Below are 23,899 nucleotides of genomic sequence, written 5' to 3'. Positions count from 1 at the left end.
CAAGCTTTATAGAAAGCAAATCAAATTCAAAAATGTAAATTCAAACAAAAACTGTTAAACAATTTATTAAGTATGGAGAAATATAATACGGCACATTTTTGGCAAACCATTAAACAAATTAAAGAATTTAACAACTGTGATGGTAAACAAAGTTCACCTTCAGTTTCTGCAGCAGAATGGATTAATCATTTCTCTTCCCTCTATAACGTAAAGTCTGGAACTTCTGACAAAGCTACTGAGTTAGAAGTACAGACAGCACTAGAGGAGAGCATCACAAAACTAAGTGGTAACCCTGATCTTGATAAAAAGATTACCATTAAAGAAGTTAATGATGCTATGCACAAACTGGTCCTGATGCTATAACCAACGAGATGTCCAAATACTCCACGTCATCACTTATACTTTGTATTAACAAACTTTTCAATCAAATCTTATCAGGTGGAAGATTTCCAACTGAGTGGAACACTAGTTATCTAGTACCACTGCATAAAGCTGGGAATATTACAGATGTTAACAACTATAGAGGAATTGCCTTATCAAATTCCATTTCAAAACTTTTGAATATTATTCTTAACAATAGGCTACAATTATATTTGGACAACCAAAACTATATTCAAAATGAGCAATTCGGTTTTCGAAAGAACCACCGTACAACTGACAGTATTTTCATATTAAAATCACTCATTAATAAATATACCAATAAGGGGAATAAAGCATATCTATATGCTTGTTTTGTCGACCTGCGAAAGGCTTTTAATAGTGTTTGGTGGGAAGGCATGTTGTTTAAATTACTGAAAGCAGGAGTCACAGGTAAATTTTTCCACTTGATAAGATCAATGTACTCTACCACAAAATATGCAATCAAAACAACACATGGTTACACTGATAGATTTCTGTCATCAACTGGTGTAAAACAGGATGCAATCTAAGCCCACTCCCACATTTTTAATAATGATCTTTCTGAAAATATTTATTTAAATCCTGTGAAACTGGAAGGTGTATCAATCAATTCATTACTCTTTGCTGATGATGTTGTGATACTCTCAGATACAAGTGCAGGAATGCAAAATAGTATTGATAAACTTGAACAGTACTGCAAAAAGTGGAAAATTCAAGTCAATATTAATAAGACAAAAATTTATTATATTTAATAAATTAGGTAGGCTAATTGAAATGGATTTCTACCCAAATGATAACAAAATCCAAGTAGTTACATCATATAACTATCTTGGTAACATTTTTCAAAGTAATGGTAATTTTAAACTTGCCATTGAAAATCTGGTGATGAAAACACAACGTGCATTAGGTATTCTTAGGCAAACTATCACTTTACATAACTCTTTCTATTAGTAATGCTTTACAGCTTTTTAAAAGTACAGTCTCAGCGATCTTAATGTATGGCTCAGAAATTTGGGGGGCTTTTACCTTCAAGATTTACAAATCTAAACAGGATGATCAAATTGATACAAAAAGATTTGTTAATAATCTCTTTAATTTGAGCAACTTCACATTAAGTTCTGTAAGAGTGTATTAGGAGTGCACAGGCGTTCAAGTAATATTGCTTCTAGAGCTGAACATGGAAGTTAACCTGTCATTACTGAAATATGTGCACAATTATTTAAATACAAGAAAAGAATTGAAAACAACACCAGCAATTGTAGTAACTGAATACATTGTGCTTACGTCTCAGAAACCAAAATCAAAGGTAATACATGGGCAACATTTGTAAATAAATTACAGGAGATAACTAAAACTGGTGATGCTGATGACAATACTCTGCTTAAGTCAAAATTAAAAGAAATCTATGTTGAAAAAGTTTGGCTACCAACAGTCCAGACAACCCAAAACAATAGATTACGTACATACACTCAGTTCAAACCTACATATAAATTTGAACCTTATTTGAATCAAGCAAAAAATGCACAACATAAAACCAGCTTCACCAAATTTAGGATATCTGTACATACCCTACCAATTGAAAAACTTAGATATCAATGAATACCTCCAGAAGGAAGAAAGTGCCAACTTTGTAACAATGGGGCTATTGGCAATGAAATCCATGCACTTTTAGACTGTAACCATACTGTGATAACAAATGCTCGTACTGCATTTCTGAATGTAGTTAGCATTTATAATGAAAGTATCCTTAAACTATCAAAACAACAAATGTTTACAGAAATTTCAAGTTCGAGAGATGGGTTCATTGCCAATAGTGCTAGCAAATTTATTGACAGCATATTATTTTATTATAAGTAATTTTACTTAGACACTGGTTATTTATGTATTTTCTTTTGTCTCGTGTGTGTACTTGTGTTTTATTATATTTAATGTCTTTTGACCACAGATAATGTAACAAAATATATTATTTAGTGTCAAATAAATTATACTATACTATGCAAATGACTAATCTGTGAAATAAACAGGGGTGGAGACAAACCACTGAAATGTTTGGAAACACTGATTGTGTGTCAGATAGCTACTGATAACACATCGTAACATTGCTTTGTCTTGAGTTAATCTTTAAAATTAATAGACACACAAATTAAACCTGTGTTGTTGATTTCAGAAAACACTACTGAGGCTGACGTGCTGCCCTTCAGACAATCAACATTTTAACCAACTTACATGACATTCTATGTTATGTTGACTTTATCAGATGAAAGTTTATAGTGCATTTCATCAATTAATAAATAAATGTGAAAATCGTAATTTTCAACACAAATAATAGTCTCGCTACCTTAACATTGAATTAAATGCACAATCTTACCTTTTTGTCGTAGTGTAGGCCACGTTTCAGTCAACAACCATATAGTGATGACTCCGAATTTGAAGTAACAATTTCGAGTTTTAAAGTAAAAATTTCGAGATTGAAAGTCCAAATTTCGAGATTGAAAGTCCAAATTTCGAGATTGAATTTTTGTTGTCATGGCTTAATGGGCTCCCGTATCGATGCTATGGGCCGGTGACCTATATACAATTTAAAATCAGTTTACTATAGCTGTTTACAGTGTTCTAATCATTATGATTTATTTATTGTTTGCTTCCATCCTAGATAATTATGCTCAGTGTTTGATGTAAAGTTGAAGCGATGACTGAATAAACGATGGCTGGCGAAGACGCATCAGGAAGTGTACACATTTGTTGGAAATGAAAAAAATATTCAATGTAATGACAAAAATGCCGCGGAATCTCTTTTGTAAATAAAAAATATACTAGTAATTTTCTATTAATTGTAAATTCAAATGGGCAAAATATAATGTACAGGAAGATTGCCGGTAGAGTAATGATACACTTAAAAGGATGAATTGTAAGCACCGACAGCCTGTTTAAAAGGAGGGATGTGATTGGCTCTCACTTACGCGAGACTTGAACGGGACTTACATAGGCATTGGATCAGATCCTTGTTGGCTTTCGCAATTACCAAAACTTCAAAAAATAAATACTAAATCAAAATAAAAAATATACAAAAAAATCTAGAATCTTATTTTAATCAGAATGCCGTTTTCTCCATTTCTGTTGTTCTTGCAATTTATGTGGTAATGTTATACAGGTCACTCAGGCACAGAATGTAGAACAAATTCCCTACGGACAAAATCGTGTAGAAACCATTCCCGGTAGAACAACTCCCAGATAATCGCATGGAGACTACAACGTTTATATAATTTATAGTTCAACCACATATGTTTTTGCTATATATTATTTATTATGTCCCGCGATTTATGAAGCCCCAATAGGACTTTTTGTATTTTGAAACAAAGATTGAAATAGGTGACTTTTAGATCTATATCAACGTTATTTATCGTTCCTATTCTACTGTAATTTGTTGGCAGTAACTCTGTAAAAAATAGATACATTATATAAACACATGCTTTATGAGATAATTCCCACTGGATCTTCTCCGCCGAGATTTTGTCCACAGACTTCGGCGGCGGATTGACATGAATCGTGGAGGTTTATACCTCCATGCATGGATCTATCCAGTAAATCACAAATTCAGATTACACTCAAGACATATTTAGTGGTCACAGGATTAGCGAAGGTGCGGGTTAAACCCAAAAAATATTCAAGGCCACTTTACAAAATGTCAATATCTGCTAAAGTGTTAATTCAATAGACAGACATACACAATTTACATATGAAAAGATAAGGACTGTAGAGGACGCAAAACCTCTATCCGGGACTGTGAATCGTGTAAGCCATGATAAGCAGATATTTTAGATTCGCATGAATTTCAAAATGTACCATTTGTTCGGCGAGGGCGCAATAACATATATAATTTTGTGCTGAGACACTACGAATGCGTATGTAATAAATTATTATATGTCGCTTTATCGGCATGTTTATGTAATGTATAATTACAGGCGCTGAACAATCACTCCGCCAATGCGCATTAGTTCCAAACAGCATATACAACACCATTATACACATATGTACCCAACAAAAACTATATAGTTGACGCATGGACGATGGCCATAAACTAGTAAATAATATATACTGATTAGTTTTAAATATATTTATAGAGTCTTTAAGCCAGGCCACGGAAGCAGGTTCATAGGAAAAGTGAATGATATCTATCATGTTAAACCAGTAGCGCTACAGTTCACGATGCGTGATTTCCGCTAAATAAGTTGAACGAAAAACAACGACAAACTCTGGGTTGCCTGTAAATTTACGCTGAAACGGGCAACTTATGCGTCATAACTGATTGACTGTCTCAATGACCACAGTACATTGCCATGAGAATACGCATGTGCAGTGGCTTGCAGTGGCGGATCCGGGGCGGAGGTGCAGGGGCATGCCCCCCCAAACGCATGACGATTCATATTATCTGGATGAGCATAGCTTCTCTGCGATTTACGCTCCGTATATCTTAAGCGAAGCTTGAACCCCCCCCCCCCCAATACATTTTGCTAGATCCGCCACTGGTGGCTTGTACGCAAGGCCTGTCCGCAACACTCCGGACTGATTCACTAGTCAATTCACAGTCTCTTGTAACATGAAACTAAATACCAATTGTATCAAACATTGGGGTATTTGTGGTCTATTATTCGTCGATTTTTCAAAGTCTTGCGATCATAGACGGCATCTCGTGACTAGCATGGGCCTGGAAACCATACTGTTATTAGATTGTCAGTTCGACAAACACGCGTATGTTACACCATAAACCTTAAATTTCATGTATTTTTAGAATAGAATCTTTATTGCTATCGTACCCCATATTTTGAAGTTTTGATGAAAAGTACAATATAAGTAATACATTCTGAAAAAACATGTAAAAAATAACTAACACTGAAACAAAAAAAGGGATGTGATTTAACAATTTGACGCGTATACGCGTGTATAGTAATAAAGTGGGGAGATAAAGGAATCTCATGAATTTATGTTACCTCAACTGGGAAACAGTATGATTTTAGTATGTTTATAGGGTATTCATTTTAAATTTTCTGCACTTGAAAAGGGGTATAATTTCACAAAAATAAGTACGATCCTAGGGATTTCTTATTCTATCTAAGTACGCTTGAGATGCATCTATGTCTATATTTGCGTTACTTAGTCCTTAATTTTATTTGTTATCGATGGAATCTAAAGTTCAGAAATCGTGGTTAAAATGATCTTATGAGGTAAGTTATCAATGTAGTGTAGTGTAAACAGTGCGGGTTCCGTCCACCAGGGTTGTTATATGTGGATGGCTCGTCTGGTTGATGTACGGAAAGTGGTTGCGTCGGGGAATGGATAACTCGCAAGGAGTGAGTACATGTAGTACAGTGGGTTCACTCGACACTTATACGCACCATTCCGTCACAGTCACCGTATGCCCCTGGTCCTCTTCTCACTTATTACGCTAAAACTCTCTTCTTATAATCGACAAAGTTAATTAACTCCATCACTGAGGGTTTCGCCCGTAGCAGCGTCATCACAACATCAATGCAACTTGGTGACAGTAGACTCAATTTCACATTAGAGAGTACACCGTAATGAGAAAATACATCTCTACTGGGGATCACATGGGTACTGACGAAGGACGTGAGGATTATCTTTTGAAACTCTTTCCTCCTTCCAAAAGACTGTACATGAGTCTTACAATCAGTTGTAGACAATTTATATTGCAAACCAATGGTTTTGCAAATGGTGGACTGATATCCCTCAATGTGGGCAGTTAAAACAGTCAAAAGCCTAACACAAATGGTCTGAAAATAAAAAAAAATGGAATGAAAAATTCTAGCAGTCTGCACCAGACAATGCCTTGATGGATACAATTAGGACTAGAACTAGCACACACCAACCACTGTTTGGGTCTTTAGGATCTTGAAATTCGCAATCTTTCAAATCTTGAAACCTGTAGAGAGGTGAGATACAGCAGCCAAATATACCCATGCCACGTGTTGAAGGCAGTTACTTTTCAGAATCTGCAACCGAGCGCCAAGCATCAGGAGAAACTGAATTTATATGGATACGATGTCCGGGTAATTTATTTGGAACTCCAATCATAATTCAGATCAGTCAAACAATCTCAGTTGTTGGTAGGATTCACTCGCACTCGCATACGATTTAAAACTGATGACTAGTTATAATTATATTCCTATCACCACATCTAATAACCGAAGATGTGGTGACATAATTCATCAAGGCTTCGTTAATCAGAACTAGGTTATGTTCATTATTTTATGATAGTGTTGACTGGATTTAATCATGTATCAGTCGGCGAACGTATAAACAAATATTCAAAAATAGAGATTACTTAATTAGTACGAAATGTAAGATAAATTGAGGGATTAGTGTTAATCAAAATAAAGTTCAATGTCACGTGGTGCAACCGTGAAATGAACATTCCTTTGGAGAAATCTTTCTCAATATTATGAATATGTTTTGACATGCTTCATCATTCTAAAGGGCAATGCAAGAGAATTTCGAATAATGTGAAAGTGAAAACAGAACAATCAGTTGTTGTTGTTATACAACCGGATTATTTAAAAGTTACATTATATTGTAAACCAATGGATTTGCAAATGGTGGACCGATATTCCTCAATGTGGGCAGTTGAAACCGGACAAAAGCCTTAAGCAAACGGAGAGAAAATTAACAAAAATCGAAAATGCTAGCGGACTGCACCGCCTTGATGGGTGCAATTAGGACCAGAATTGGTACACACCACTCTTTGGGTCTTTAGGATCTTGAAATTCGCAATCTTTCAAATCTTGAAATCTGTAGAGAGGGGAGATACAACAGCCAAATATACCCATGCCACGTGTTCTGGGCGGTGATTTTGTTGAATCTGCGACTGAGCGCCAAGCATCAGGAGAATCTGGCTTTATATGGATACGATGTACGGGTAATTCATAGCGTCCATAGCAACGTCGCTTTTTGATCCTTCGATGTCGGCTTTTTCTATCATCGCGAAGCAGAATTCGCCAACTGGGAACACCAATCATAATTTAGATCAGCCAAACAATCTTGCGATGATTGATAGAAATACTGTCCCCACGATATGATTCACTCGCACACGCACCCGTTTTAAAAATGATGACTATTAAGTTATATTCATATCACCACGTCTAATAAGTAGAGGTGTGATGAAATAATATATCAATGTTTCGGTAATAAGTTTCGCTCGGTATTTTTGGTTGATGATGAAAATAAATAAACAGTAAACACGATGTATATCCGCAACAATGTAATAACTGAAGATGTAATAGTCACAATCCGGCGACCGAAATAACTTCAAACCAAGTGCAACTTTTCATTATATACAAAAACCACGGCATATCGCATATATACAAAAAGCTGTTATATGGGCGATATGTGCACGCTTTATAGTTCAACACTTAGTATACAAATTAGTACTTGGTATATAAAGTGCAAAATACATATCAACTGGTCATTTGTGTTTTTAGTTTGTAACAGCATGACAAACCTTAAGCCACACCAATGTCACTGTAAGGTTACATGCGCAAAATAGCTTTTTTATAAAAAATCTTCAACATTTTCAATATTCAACAATCAGTCAACACATGTTGGTTTGATAATTTTGGTGTATTTCAAAGGGCACAATTCGGTTGCAGAAGAAATATTTGAAATTCGAGAAACAATTTATAATGGCGCAATAGAAACATTTTCTTCTTACAAAGCTTTATAACTGGTGTATTAAAATGGTGTGTGTGTTTAAAAATGACATGTGTATTTAAAAATAATGTGCGTTTCAAAAATGACGTGTGTGTTTTAAAAAATGACTTGTGTTTAAAAACGACGTGTGTGTTTTAAATGTGTATATTAAAATGACGTGTGTGTTTAAAATGACATGTGTGTTTTTAAAAATGTGTGTGTAAAAAAGCGCGTGCATTAACCCTTTTACGCATGTAGCAGGCGCTATTTTTGAATGATTTGTTTTCGTATGTGTGCAAAAAAACGCGTGCATTAACCTTTTTACGCCTGTGGAGGGGCGTTATCTTTAAATGATTTGTGTGTGTGTGTGTGTTAAAATATCGTGGGCATTTTAAAACACACACGCCACGGCTCCAATACGTACGTAATTTTGAATTATTAGTACGTTTTATTCTAGAATACATAAAATAATAAATTTACATTTACACCCATACAGATGCACGTTGTTGTTTACTTTTTTGAAATGATTAAATATGGCCGACTGGCAGCCATTTTGATTGTTAATTATGGCTTTTGTCTGCTCATTGGTATCACGTGTTTGTAGACATGGTATGAAGATAACCTGCCACTCCTGTGGAGAGAAAGGACATAAGATGAAATTCTGACAGCCCACTATGAAATGATCATATGGCCAAGAAGATCGTGCCTGCTTGAGAAAAGAGGACAAAAAAAGCTAGTAAGAGTACAATTACAAAAATAGGATACAACAACATCAGGGGTATTAAAGCTAAGAAGCAAGAGGTATCACAACTCCTACATGTAGATAACATTTCAATTGTTGGTCTTTGTGAGACTTTTACAAAAATGACGAGGCACTACAAATACCGGATTATAACTTTATTCAGAAGGCACGTGCAACAAAAGGAGGGGGCATAGGTATTTTAACTCACAGTTCAGTTATAATTTTAGATGATGGATATCTGGATTCAGACAAAGATTCCTGGGAGAGATTATGGATCAAGATCAAGTTTAAGGGGAATAAGGATACAATGTGTATATGCATTGTATACTTTCCTGTTGAAGGTAGAGATAGGAACTTAGTGGATGAACTTTATCACCAATTACTAGTAGACATAATGACACTGGAAGACCAAGGCAATGATAATATTATTATAATAACAAATTAGTAGTATAATTGAATTATTATAATTAAAAATTATAATGCCCAGAAGCTGATACAGTTTTTCTGTGATTCAGATCTGATTATGGCAAAAAACTTACAGTGTGCTGAAGGAAAATTTACATGGTTTAGAAATAATCAACATTCTATAATCGATTATTTTTTTATCTCAAAAAAATTGAAAAAAATACAAAGAAATTTATAGTGGATGATAAATCTATTTTTCACTTCACACAATGTGATCACAATGTCATGATTTTACACCTCAATCAGGTTTCTAATTATCACACAAATCATAGAAAGAAAGAAAAATGGAATATAACTTACAATCAGGAATGGGGACCTTTCCGGGAAGAGCTGTCAAACCTATTTGGGACTGGAAGATTGATAACAGTAGAAAAGATGTAAACATAGCATGGCTTGATTGGAAGACTAGTTTAATTACAGTTGCAAACAAATGTATCGGAAAGAAACGTGTCAGTAATAGAAGCAAAGGGTGGTGGGACAAAGAGATAGGAGATGCCATAAATAAAAAAACGAAGCATGTAGACAATACAGAAGCTTTGCAATTGTATCTGGAAATCAAGGGAAAATGGAGGATAGAGATAAACTATGGTCTAATTATATTGACCACAAAAAGAAAGCACAAACATTAATTAGTTCAAAAATGATAGAATTTAAAGTGAAACACAGCATAGACATAGCCAAAAGGGGAGGAAGGTCATCGAAACTGTTTTGGCAAAATTTGAAAGGCTTTAAAAATCATGCTAACCAAACATGCATTTATGACATTTTAACCAAAAGTAAAAACATAACAACAAACCCAGAAGTCACTATAAACAACTTGAAACATTACTGGAATACTTCAGAGAAAATGAATAGGGAAATTAAAAATGTCACAAACTTTCATGATCAAATATGTGAGGAACTATATTTAATAAGAAATAATATTTTTAAAAAGGAAATTGATACAAACTCTCCAGTAATTAACACTATAGATATAACAAAAGACGATGTTCTAAAAGCAATACAATCGACCCAATCTGGAAAAGCTTGTGGTCCTGATGAAATCGTCAATGAATTTATTAGGAATGGTGGCGATACAATAACCCAGACATTAACGCTACTTTCTAAGTCCTTTCTAAAAGAAAGAAAAAATCAAGGAGGTTTTAGGAAAGATAGGAGATGTGAGGATCATGTGTTTACACTCAAAGGTAAAGCGTCCTTAAGGAAATCGATTAAGAAATCTATTTATGTGGCATTTCCCGATTTCTCAAAAGCGTTTGATAGAGTTTGGAGGGATGGTTTGCGAGTATCCTTGTGGAAAGCAGGAATACAAGGACACTTATGGAATATTATAGATGACATGTATGAGAATGTTTTTAAATATCAATTTTAATGATATTGAGACTGAATACTTTGAAACCAGTGAAGGTGTAGGATGCGTTTTAAGCCCCCTACTCTTCTCAATTTATATAAATGAATTTGCAAAAATGTTATTTGAATCAAAACTAGGAGTGAGGATAGGAACACAAATAATTCCAGGGCTTTTTTGGGCAGATGATGCAGCTTTAATAGCAAATTATGCAAATGAACTTCAAAGTATGCTTGATATAGCAGCTCAGTTCGCTGGTAAATGGAATCTTAGTTATAACCAATCCAAGTCACAGATAATGTATTTTGGCAAGAAACTCTACAAAAAGGACACAATTTGGAAACTAGGAAACTTGACATTAAAAGAAAGTAAAACGTACAAATATTTAGGCATAACCATATCAAAAAGATTGAATGTTCATACACAATTTATTGAAGTTTATAAAAAAGGAATGACAATCTTAGCATATGCCAAATCAATAATTAACCAAAACAACAGTTTTAATCGATTTGAGTACGGTGATGTGTTATGGCATAGCATAATCATGCCATCAATGAATTATGGGTGTAGAATAGGGTTTCAGGATAGCAGAGAGAAATTACAAAGTATTCAGTACCAATTTGGGAAATTGTTATTCAAAGTAAACAGAAATGTGGCAGGACCTGCAGTATTGGGGGACTTAGGATGGGAAGACTTAAATTACATCCAAGATAAAGTGCGAATTCAATACCTTGATAGACTTCAAAAAATGAAAAACACTAGATGGACTAAAATAGTTTTTAAAGAAATGAATACTAAGGATAAAAACAAAGTTAAACTGGCTTGGAACTGGCCTAAATATGTAGAAAACATTCTAGTGACTAATGGCATGGATCATATCTATGGAAATGAAATACCCCAAAATCCAAAATGGATAAGAAGTTTTATCATAATCAGTAAAGAAAATGAAATATACATGTTTACAAAAAATTTAGAGAAGATGAAATCATTAAAACAGTACTGTTGGATTAAAAGAAACATTAAAAAAGAAAATTACATAGTGGATCCTTATGATCATAATGGTATCTCCATTGTCTTTAAAACTAGGTCAAACTCTTTAGATCTTGAAGGGATGGATGGATGGATGGAAACATTACAGGGGTAATGGAATTTGTGAAGTCTGCAATCAGGGCAAAGAAGACATTTACCACTTTCTTTATCTTTGTACGTCATCTAATCATATTAGAAAGTAAATTTTATTTAGCATTAGAAACCTCACTGAGAAACAATGTTGAATCATCATCACTAATGAATAGTTTTCCTTCAGGGGGTGAATTATAGGTTCAATTTCCTTTTTGGAACATAAATGAAAATGTGGGAAATACCTCACCAGCTTTAATTAGGAAATATGTAACTGATTTATGGCAATATAGAAAAGAAATGATGAATGTAATTTAAAGATATGTATTACTGTTTTCATGCTGCCGATACAAAGGTTGAATAAACATTATTATTATTATTATTTTTATTATCACGTACGTAATTTTGAATTATTAGTCCGTATTATTCTAGTATACACGAAATAATAAATTTACATTCCACGCCTCGTATGTGTTTAATAAATTACGTGTGTTTTAAAAAATGACGTGTGTGTTTTAAATGACGTGTGGTTTTTTAAAAATGGCGTGTGTGAAGTCGAATGAAAATGTCGTGTGTGATGTCAAATGAAAATGTCGTGTGTGTTGACGAGTCTTCAACTATGACATCAAAGAAAGCCTATGGACTCTAATTAATCAGGACTGTGGACAATTCTGTTTTTTTTTAGATATTATTGGAATAACTCGAAATTGGCTAATCTCTGTTGAAATTAGGTAATTACAATTCCCGACTAGTAAGATCAAAGCGTTATCACAAAACATCTACGTACCAGGTCCAATTGAAGTTGTTATTCATGCATAAATACATAACGACAAAGACTCCTTTTGTGTGCTTTACTCAACAGTCAAATGTTGGCCGAAAGTGGGTTTTGAATCCATAGCAACAATCAAAGCTGTAGAACCTCTAACGTCTAAGCTGTTTGTACTTTGATGGAAAATAAACAAATTAAGTGATTACTTCATCCGTATTGTATGAGCAAATGATAAAACTTCAATAGTCTCTTTTGCAATCATGTAAATTAAGTTTAGCTATGAGGTGTCATACTGGATAGTCCAGCTGTGCTACCAAAAACCTACCCTGTTTCTTGTAACATAATTGGGTCATTGTAGGCATCACAAGCTCCCACAGGTATTACAGTCTCTTACACCACCAACTAGAAACACGTACTCTGGTTATACGATACATTTATTATATATGGTCAATCGGAATGTTCACTCCAACAAGTATAATAAGTTTCATTACGGAATCAGAATAGGGTAGTAAATCTCCAGAATATGGTTCTAAAATATACAAAACAAAATGGGGAAACTATAAATATTCGAAGCAAATCAAACAATTCTTATAAAATGTACAGTAAATTAAAATATATACTTCTTTTAATATGTGCAAAAAGTCGAGCGATACAACCAATAAATATACGGCAAATAAAATGTGTAACAACAAATAACAATGCAAACTGCAAAACATTTGGCAACCATTTTGACAAGCCAAACACACATTGCATACCATGTGCTCTATTAAACGTGCAGCTGACCACATGTACGCAATGTGTTTGGGCACAAAAAATGGGTGGCAAATAGTATAAATTACAAAACAACTTTCAAGAAATAAGTCGTAACGAATACTAACATTTACAGACTTGCAATAATAACCAAAAGTAAGAGTGATAAAATTAGAGTTCATTCTAGTACTCAAACTTGTAACAAATTACTGCAAATAATTTCTTGCTGATGAAGCCAACAATGATAAAACCTTCCTTACCTCGTTTAGTGGCACCTTCCCGGACCAGGACCAACACGGCAGGACAATTCAGAGCAGGCACAGAGACACGTCGTCACTCTTTAGAACCACACGCAGAAGTGAAGACAATAGCCTGCCTGGCCCAGAGTTCACAACAGGTCAAACAGGGGAAACATATATATATACACCCACAACATAAGGCACACCTGTTAAATTTCCTTTCACTGGCATGGACAAATATTCATGGAATTCTCCCTAGTTATCAAACACTGATTCTTGGAGGAACAATGGAGGATAAGGGAACAGCTATTTCCCGAACAAGAGATAATGTAGCTGCTACAATTGATGAACTATATTCCTTGTGTCACAAAGAAGCAGATACCAGACTTATTGCACATTTAACATACTGTACATCGTCACTTGGATATCAACGTGATGTTGTTCAAGCAACTGATACTGACTTCTTAATATTGTGTTTCTATCATTATTGTATGCTAGACAATCTTTTGGGAAAATGGAATTGTTTCTGCCTATTCATGATCTGGCATCTTCCCTGTGCAAAAATATGGAAATAGTCCCAAAAATATGGCTTCTGCTGTCTTTGCTGTGTACACGTTAACTGGCTGTGACACGTTTGCAAAAAAAAAAAAACGTTTGTTCAAATTTATGGGCACACAGGATTTGATTCCCTTGACATACTTCGAGAACATTTATTTCCAACAAGCAAGAGGGAATTGAGAGTATTGCCTCCAACTGAAGATGCATTCTAACAGCATTTATTAAGAGCATTATATCAGCTGTGAATATATAAACGAGCACATATGAACGATATGGACTTGCCACCCATTATTAAATTTGGCCGTTTTGTGGAGAGCGGAAAGCTAGTTCTTGTAATGATGACAAAACCGAGTAAATTTAGCACTGTAAAGTCCACATATTGCGAATGCAATCCCACTGTATGCAAGGAAGTTCTTGTGCTAGAGAAGGTGCATAGTTGCTTGTAAATGTACAGGGGACCCATACTCTGATTCTGCTAGCTGCAATCTTATAATTGTAACTATATGTTATTGTTTTATTATGATAGATATATATATGTGATAATTTTTGTTTCTTTGCTGCTAAAATTGTAGTTCTGTCTCTTAATTTCTACCTCTAAAATTTGCAAAAATATCAGTTAATCCTAGAATAACTAAGAGATGTTAGTTTTAAACGAAGTTTATTTGAAAATCGCATACATTAATTATAAAATATTCCAATTAGCTCATTAACATGCACATGCGCTAATTATATTAACTTTGCACTTTTCAAACAACAAGTTATAAAACCATGTTTCCTGTTATTAAACATTTCCTTGGCAAACTACATTGAGTTAGTTCATGTATTTCGAAATGTGAAACATAATTTCGATTTTGATATCTCGGCAGGGGCATTTATTACAAAACAGCTATAACAAATTTGCGCAAGAGCATCCCATTTCATAAACAGCAAATATCCATAAACACAAAAATATAGTCAGAAAAAGTATAGCAGACGGTGTCAGGTTCTTGACTATTAGTGGCTCTTGGCTCTCTGATTATAATGCATAAGAGGCTAATTTACACACATTTGAAATTTGTTTATGGATAAAGCATAACTATCAATGTGAAACACAAGATTCTTCACTAGATCAGAAGGATTGATTTCATCAGAACCGACGCGAAGGCATGATAAACACTCTTAGTATAAGTGTATCATTTCAGTTCATTCAAAACCAACCTGTTTGATACCATCCATTTCCGTGCATTTCATCAATGCACGCCTAAATCACAGGTCTAAACATTTCAGCGTTTTTTCAGCGTGTATCATCGCCATACATATCTTGTTCTAACAGTACAGCTTTTGATTTTCCGAAGGTTTTTTCACAATCTGCCGGCCAACTCCACTTGGTTTTATGATTTACCAATGTCGACAAATTCTGAATAAAGTTACCATAACATTTTAAATGCCCCAAGTATGAATGTACATATTTGATGCCATAGCGCTTCACAAATGGCCTTCACTTTTACCTGTATGGGATTACAGTCACTTTTATTTACCTCATAGTCTATGTATTCAATTCAGGGTTTTGCAAATTCACATTTGTCAAATTGTCCTCGGGTGTCCTACGTTAAATGCTGATACGATTCCTGATAAGTATTTATTGTCTCAACTATTTTTTAATCGTATCTGTCAGTTCCATCTATACTAAAACTTTACTAAACATTGTTCCCCTGGCCATGGTTACGATCATGTATTATGTAGCAGGTAATGGATATGGGTCATCCAACAGTACCTAATTTACTAACACTTTGAAATCGCTTCAGTTACGAGTTGCATAGCGAATAGGGTACCGGACCTGCCGGACCGAAAAATATATCTTGTAATTCGCACGGAATCCCCGAATCTAATGAAGGCTGTTCCTTTTTTGTCCACTACCACTAATGGCAAAATAACTTTCTGCCCTTTATGCACTAATATCACCACACACTTTCAATTAATCCCCACTGTACAGTTTGAGTTGTAAACTAGTTGTTTTCAATTGTAGGTGAGTAAAGTTATGTTCATAAGAATTTCGAGGCAACACAGTGACATTAGCGTCTTTTCCAACATTCATTCCAATTTCCATTAACTTTAACTTTGTAGTACTTCTACTGGCCCTCTACATCTCGGTTGATTTTTGTTTCTGTCATAAAGGTCATCTAATTTCTTTGTATAACAAATTCTGGCAAAGTTTCTAACATGTTTACATTGACATTTAGTCACCTTGGCAACACTCACCACGACCAAATGACCAATGATCATTTTCACCCTCTGACCACATTCTGTTTTATTTATTTTTTTGGTTAAGTAGGACTGGTATTTTGATTTGCAAATTGCATTAACAGTTTTAGAATCAATATTACCATTATCTCTTCTATCTGTTGATCGACCGATTCTGAATGCGAGCAATTTGTAATGCACATTTCCGTTCGTTTTGTGAAACATATTCAGGTAATTTCGATGCCAAATAAACTCGAAGCTTTTAATTGATCGACACCATTTAAGAGCGAGTGCCGTTATACTCCCAACACAACAAAGTTTTACTGCTTGAACTTCTACATGTAATCTTGTCACCAATCGGTTAGTCAATCCTCGTCTTCACTGTTACTTTTTGACCGGCGGGGGGGGGGGTATATTACAGTTAATGTCTGGCTGATAAGCAAACAACTGTCATCAAACTACCGACAAACTTCCGACTGTTTATTACGCATTTCCAGTAATTACACTAAACTAATTACACCGCTTCCGAAATACATAACAATCTCTTACATATTTGAACAACAAACAATTTAATTAAATATATTTTGTTTGATTCTTAATGTTCTATGAAGCATCAATGGAGTTAATTATCATCATTCTTCTTTATTTCAGCAATTTCAGTTTTGACCTGGAAAAAAGGTTTTACATTTTTCATTATTTCAATCATTACCAGATGCCGACTGTGAATTTAATTGCTACACAATATCATTATATATTATATTAGTATATCAACGATATAGGCACTCGTTAGACTGTATGAAACATCACATAAATTCTGAAATATTGGTGAATATAATCATTGTTATTTGTTAGCCAAGAGTTACAACCCACTAACAGAATTTCTTTTCGACTCAAGTGCTTGCAATCTAAACATGTGTAATAAAGTTGGTTCAGAAGTCAGGATTTGACAAGTTGATACAAAATTATGTCTGTGACATTACATTCAATTTGTTAACAACAAACTAATTATAGTGAAAGCTAGTTATTGCACCAGTTATCATCAAATAATGCAACATACCTTATGTGTAACCATCAGATTGTTTGGAGCTTTACAAACAGATTGTTTTCTGTTGTCGCAATGGGCATCATTCCATCGTTCTGTAGTGGTAAAAAATAGCACATATTATTGTCGAACATAGGCTTTTGCTTCTAGGCCTCAGGGACATTGAAACATGATGCGTTGACACAGTTTGAATTATATTATATTTAGATTATTTAATACCACAACAAAATATATTTTTTCAACATTTATTAAATGGTTACTAAGATAAACAAAACATCATCTGGAGCAGAAAACAGATATAACAAAAAGATGTGTGATTCCCAGGTTTCAAACTTACGTGGTGCGATGATAAGACAGAAGGCACATTGACAACAACACTGCAAAACCCCATATTTATATATGTTCAATATTTAAACATTCAACAATTGTCAACAAGTATGTCTATGACAATCATGGCCCATTCGAATTGTATTTTTGGGAACAGGCACCTAGGAATAATAGCTGAATGTGACGGTGCATGTGTGAGGGAATTGCACCCATTTTTATATATTGCAAGTCTGCAATACATGTGTCTGCACAAGGGCGAGCAACTATTATCACAACAGCACTGGAAAAATATGGCTTTACTCAACTTAACGAAACGCCAGAGAGCAACATAGACAATCATAGATTATCCACAGTTAATGGGCAGAACAATGCACTACACAATCTTAAGTTTATTGGCTACAACTCTAAATACAAATCATTTCCCCGGGGCTAAGCAGTTCAGATAGTGCATATGTATATACAACTGTTATAAATCTTGTACTTGTGCACGATTATAGTACTTGTCAACCTGCAATATTTCTCAGTGCAGGTCATTGTTCACAATTATTCAAACTGGCAACTTAGCATTTGTTCACAGTTTTATACGCAGATGTTTGTTTAAGGTGAGCACAACGCCACAGCATAGTTTGTCTGCGAAATAATGGGTTATGTCAGCTTTGCAGGGCTTAATGGTATTTCACTGGATTTGAATGGCAAGCTTAGCATTGGTCAACTCTCTGCACTATGCCGATTATGCTCAGTACGCCATATAGAATAGTCACAAAACAAGTTGCCTATATTTCTCTTTCAATAAAACATAAGTGAATGCTTTACTCAGGAAACATTGTCAGTAACAGGCTAAGTACTGTGAGCATTTCTACTTTTACATCCTACTAACAATGCAGTCCAGGGTAGCACCACCAAATTTTATTTACTTTGTTTTTTTGCAAACTGGTCTATCTAAATCTATTTGGGTGTATCAGCTTTTGTAACATTGACTCATGTGTGTCAACCATACTAGATGGTCAGAGGTTAGATATTAGCATTATCATAATATGCATCACCTCAATGTGTTCTTTGTTTGATGTGATGAGAATGGTTATACATGTCCATGATTAGAATATTGATGAAAACAGTACAAAAATAAATAAATAATCTTCCTTTTAACACAGTATAACAGTAATGGACTCGGGGGATAAATGTGTTATAACGTTGAAATTTAGCTTAAGATAAACTATTAGATTAATGCTAATGTTTATCTTTAGAATATCGAGATATTCACTATATTTATGTATGATAAATTTACTTTACATAAAAAATGGCTCTAAATTGTTCGGGGTTGCTTTCATATATTTCCTCGTAAAAATAACTGAGTATTGTTTAATTTATTAGTCAATTAGTGCATTATACTGTAGTTTACACATTGTTAAAAATATATGTTAAATATAATGGTAATATGGCTGAGTTGGCAGTTTTTTCATGATGATGTGTTCATGAGGCTGCAAAGATAAAGTTTAATGAGTCAGCTGCGGCCTCGGTATAACCAAATCCCTTGTTTCTGTCTATTTATTCTATAGTTTTTTGTGTTATCGTTTTACGCGCAGTGAGACTGGCATGGTAAATGCAGTGTCTGTATGCAATTTTGCTTGGACTACCCAATTTACATAATTATATAAAATAAAGGTCCTAAGCCATCATATCATTTCTCAATGTATTTGTATATAAAGAGAGTCAGGAAATCCTTATGTGTACAAGAATATTGTGTATCTAAATATTTTTCATTTGGGCGAATAGATTTAGATAATCTATTAGCTGGTAGCTCGTTAATCATACATATATCTAATTTCCATACATTGAAATTGTAATACTTATCAAACGGGTGTGAAGTCCAAATGGTGGAAGTCCAAATGTGAAATTGAAACTGGACCACGGCACCAAATAGCCTAGCTGTATGTCCCATCGTGGTTGCCACTTGGCAACCGGGCATCTCCAAAAAAGCAAGCTTAATAACCGAGCTTATTCCACATTGAGAACGTGAACCCTACAAGGTTAATTTAATATACACAGTATACCAGATAGTGGCTAAAAACCTCCTAATCCGACAGTAGTACAAGGAGTGATGGTGAAATTGGGAGATGTGAGCAGCCGGCAAAAAATACAAGATCAGTGAAGGGAAACTCGATTTTCCGCATAGTATTAGAATAATTTCGATCTGGCTATCACTGCACAAAATCGCTTAGCTTCACGCCCACAGCGCCGGGGGGGGGGGGGGGGTTCTGGCAACAAATACTGACAGGGGTGTGTAGCTGGTTGTTTGAAACCCCTACCCCTTATCAGACAGAAATAAACTCAAATTGCCAACCCCCTTTTCAGACATACTGTGGATATTTTACACCCGTTTCCAGGCAGTAAGCATAAATGGCACCAAAGGAAAAGCAGGTGGACTCCCGGAGATGGACTTTGACGATCGAAATGAAGTTACAGAAAGAAAAAATCAGCTTCATTTTCCTGATTGTTGGATCACTCAAGTTCTAGAGACAGTCTTTGGAAAATATGCACACCTTTTTAGACAGAAATAATGAAAAAGAATACCCCTTTTCAGACAGACAGTGTAAAATAACATACCCCTTTTCAGACAGATATGGTGAATTTGTGAATTTGGCGGCACATGCACATATAGCACTTCAATGTGAGTAACCCCCCCCCCCGGGGGGCAGCGTGGATTCATCTCGGCAACCGGCCACATTTGTAATTAACGCCAAAGTAGCCCCAATCCTCGCCTGCAATCCACATCTCAATATACTCTTGACTTACCACTCATTTCAAATATTCCATAGCTGTCTCATTTTACTCGAGGTGTCCGATGTGTTACGGGTGTATTGTTAAAGAAGTAACTGTTGGCATAGACGTTATCACAAACAAACTCAGTTCGAGAAATAAACAAAAGCGACTATACTAACACTGCCGCAAGTCTGCACGTGGAAGCATTGATTTGGGTCACCCAATATTATAAGGTCAATTTTTCTGTAATACTTACTATCCAACCCGAAATTGCTCTCTACACAATCTTCGTCACCTGAATTGTTAGGTTCATCGCAATCCCAATTTGTCCAATCCATTGGAGAACGATCAGTCCACACAAAATCACTGTTCTGTGTAAAAGTATTATATAGATTAGTGAAATTTCAGCAATTGTTAACGTTTTAGTGTGCAACATAGATTTCTTCTGTTATGTATTCATTATTCACTACTATGCATATAAGCTATATGTTTCCTTACCGAGTTTACGTCATTTGCTCCAATCCAATAATCGTCACCCGTTTCGACTAATCCTTGTACAAAGCCTTCTTCTGCCAATGAATGGGTTGATACCAAATAACCCCCTGCCGCTAGGTTTCCACAGTTAGTATCAGCATCGCGGAAATTATATAGATCCCGAACGTATAAATAACAGTAACCAGTATAAGACCAATATCGAAATCCACTAGGACAGAGTTCTGTAAAATTACATTATATTTTGTAACATTCGGTAAGAAAATTTCTTGTGGAAATGATTGACTTATTGGGAAATATTAGTTTCATTTTAATTGTTTATTATGTGGATCTATCACAATGCTATTCGTGTCGATTTCGCACTGAAGTAAAGCTGCTGTGATAACGATTCATCATTAACAACTACGATTAAATAATGCATATATCAGATTATTTGTTCGATGAATTATTTTTGTATCGCTAATGCAGTAACAGACAACTTACCTTGACCTAAGACAAGGTTTATACTGAGCGCAAATGCAATTATAGGAAGAACATTCATCTTCATACAAACGAATGATGTTTGCTGATTGAAAAGAAATATATAACTGCCAACAAAACAAAATAAAAGTAAATCATTGTTTATAAACCAACGACAATCTAATGAGCACAAGTCATATTTGTATCACGTACAACATATTGTGTGACTTATTCCCCTGATTGCACTTAGTCGTCATGAGAAATGGAATTTGTATGGTTGTCCCATCGTTTGTTATGTAGACATACATTTTTCATAAGTGGAAATCTTTTTACAAACACACACGTACTGTCACTAACAGTTTGAATTAACACTTGATTTGAATAAACCTGTGATTGATTTTATTTGAAATTCTCGTACAACGAGGGATACGCCTAAATTTTGCTCTACAATTAAACTAATGTCGCAATCGTATTCTGCAAGAAGTTGTAGTTGTATGTTGTATTTTTTTTGACAAATGTGAGTTCCACTACAGCAATTGCCTTTAGTGAGTATGGAGTTATAACAACAGAAGCAAATTTTTTTGGACTAAATTGTAAGAATTAATACTTGTTCTTCGGGAATAAATGTATTTTCTCAGGAATCGTAATGTGGCGATCAATCTAATCGTTTGATGGAATCCTGACACACACATCCGTTTTAAGAAAAGTAGTGTGGAATGCGATACCACATGTTTATATAATGATATATAGTGTCATCAGATCACTTTCCCTGAGTAGTTAGATATTTCTTTACATAAATGACTGTAGTAAGCGATATCGAACTAACTAACATGAAATAGTTTATTGTCACTGATAATAATTGACATTAACTATAAAATGCAATTATAAGATTCTAATTGCCCAGCCGAGGATAGAAATTTTAATTGAATAACACATTGTGTGAATGCCCCAGCTCCCTCGAGGAAAAGTTATAGAATGACTTGCTTAGTTTAATGCAATACAAAAGATAATTACTTCTCTCCGGTTATCAAACTGACGGCGATTTTTTAAAACTAACTGATAAATTCGAAGGGCACCAATTTGGGTGTGACATACATTTGTTGTCACACTAACAACATTTACATTGATTATAGGGTATTATGTGATGCGGTACAGAATAAACAGAAAAAAAAGTATAGTCGGAAACATGATACATACCTCGTATGAATGACTGTAGCACAACCGAATTACAATGATAGGAATGATTCTCATTCAAAGAATGCTCGTTATTTATGCAAATTTATCAGACACCATCTGTTCATGCGACACGCTTGATTAATAATATCGATATATGTCATCAAATTCATCAATTTAAATTGTTTAATGACATGATATTTGTCGTTGTTATCATCACTTGAGATACATACCAGCTGCATGATATGACAAGGCTAAGATATCCTTATCAAAACTAGTTGCCGTGATGGTATGTGCAATATCACATTTTTGTTGTATGCTAATTTTAGTTTACAGTTGTCTGAATTGTGTGCAAACAGAATGTAGGTTTTACAACATCCTGTTGCGCTTCAAACTTGTTTATGCGTGGCGCCAATTTAAATTGTTTCATTGGAGGTTATTTGCTATCGGTGGGGTGATGATAATTAATCAAGTAAAATGCCGGACACACATAGAGCCAATATTTCTGAGTAATCCGATATAAAACTAATCCATCCGCTATGTTTAATTGTTCGATTGTGTTCAGAGTGTACAACTAGTTGTTAGTGTATGACTCAAATGTTGATACATGCGAACGATACTAAATTACCAATGGATCGCTGTATAATTATTATCATCACTTGGGATACATACCAGCTGCATAATATGTCAAGGTTAAGATATCCTTATCAAAACTAGTTTATCATTGTGATGGTATTTGCAATAACACATTGTTTGATATGCTAATTTTAGTTTACAGTAGTCTGAATTGCGTGCAAACAGAATGTAGTTCAACTTTACTATTATTGCTGATCAGTGGAGTTGAATGGGCTTCATTTTCACTAAATCTGTAAAACAAATCACTTTTTTAATTTTGAACAATTGTTGGTACATATATAAAGTACAACATCGGTGCAGTAGATCACTATTGCCTAGTATTGTTGTAAGAGGGGATTCTGTAAGTCTAAAATCAACAATGTTACCATTTATTTTACCGTTTTCTCCCAACTAGAACGCGTTTCGCACCACAACGTAATCAAATTACGCATATAAAACATGGTTACAGACAAATATTCTAATGGAACTGACCCGACTATCTAGCCACCTTCTCCCCCGTCATTTTCCCTAGCCAACTTTTATTTATTTATTTATTTATTTATTTATTTATTTATTTATTTATTTATTTATTTATTTATTTATTTATTTATTTATTTATTTATTTATTTATTTATTTATTCACATTAAAGACAAACCAAGTTCCAGTGCATTCTATTTAATGTACATTTCAAAAATAAATGGGTTATCTTGTTGCATGTGT

General features: G+C 34.5%; 1 protein-coding gene across 1 annotated transcript; it reads right to left on the bottom strand.

The window, feature by feature from the left end:
- Nucleotides 1–16,763: 16,763 nt before the first annotated feature.
- LOC102804138 (lithostathine-like) lies at nucleotides 16,764–22,615 on the bottom strand. Its single transcript, XM_006820797.2, has 6 exons — nucleotides 22,588–22,615; nucleotides 21,415–21,518; nucleotides 20,938–21,155; nucleotides 20,696–20,810; nucleotides 17,368–17,447; nucleotides 16,764–16,977 (listed from the first exon to the last, which is right to left on the bottom strand). The coding sequence occupies exons 2-6, from the start codon at nucleotides 21,476–21,478 to the stop codon at nucleotides 16,933–16,935; spliced, it is 522 nt and encodes a 173-aa protein (XP_006820860.1). The 5' UTR covers nucleotides 21,479–21,518; nucleotides 22,588–22,615; the 3' UTR covers nucleotides 16,764–16,932.
- Between the last annotated feature and the right edge of the window lie 1,284 nt (nucleotides 22,616–23,899).

The sequence above is a fragment of the Saccoglossus kowalevskii genome, chromosome 1 (assembly GCF_978046115.1).
Source record: "Saccoglossus kowalevskii chromosome 1, keSacKowa6.1, whole genome shotgun sequence".
Lineage (NCBI taxonomy): Eukaryota > Metazoa > Hemichordata > Enteropneusta > Harrimaniidae > Saccoglossus > Saccoglossus kowalevskii.
Note: the sequence above shows the minus strand (reverse complement) of the source record. Positions and strands in the feature narration are given on the sequence as shown.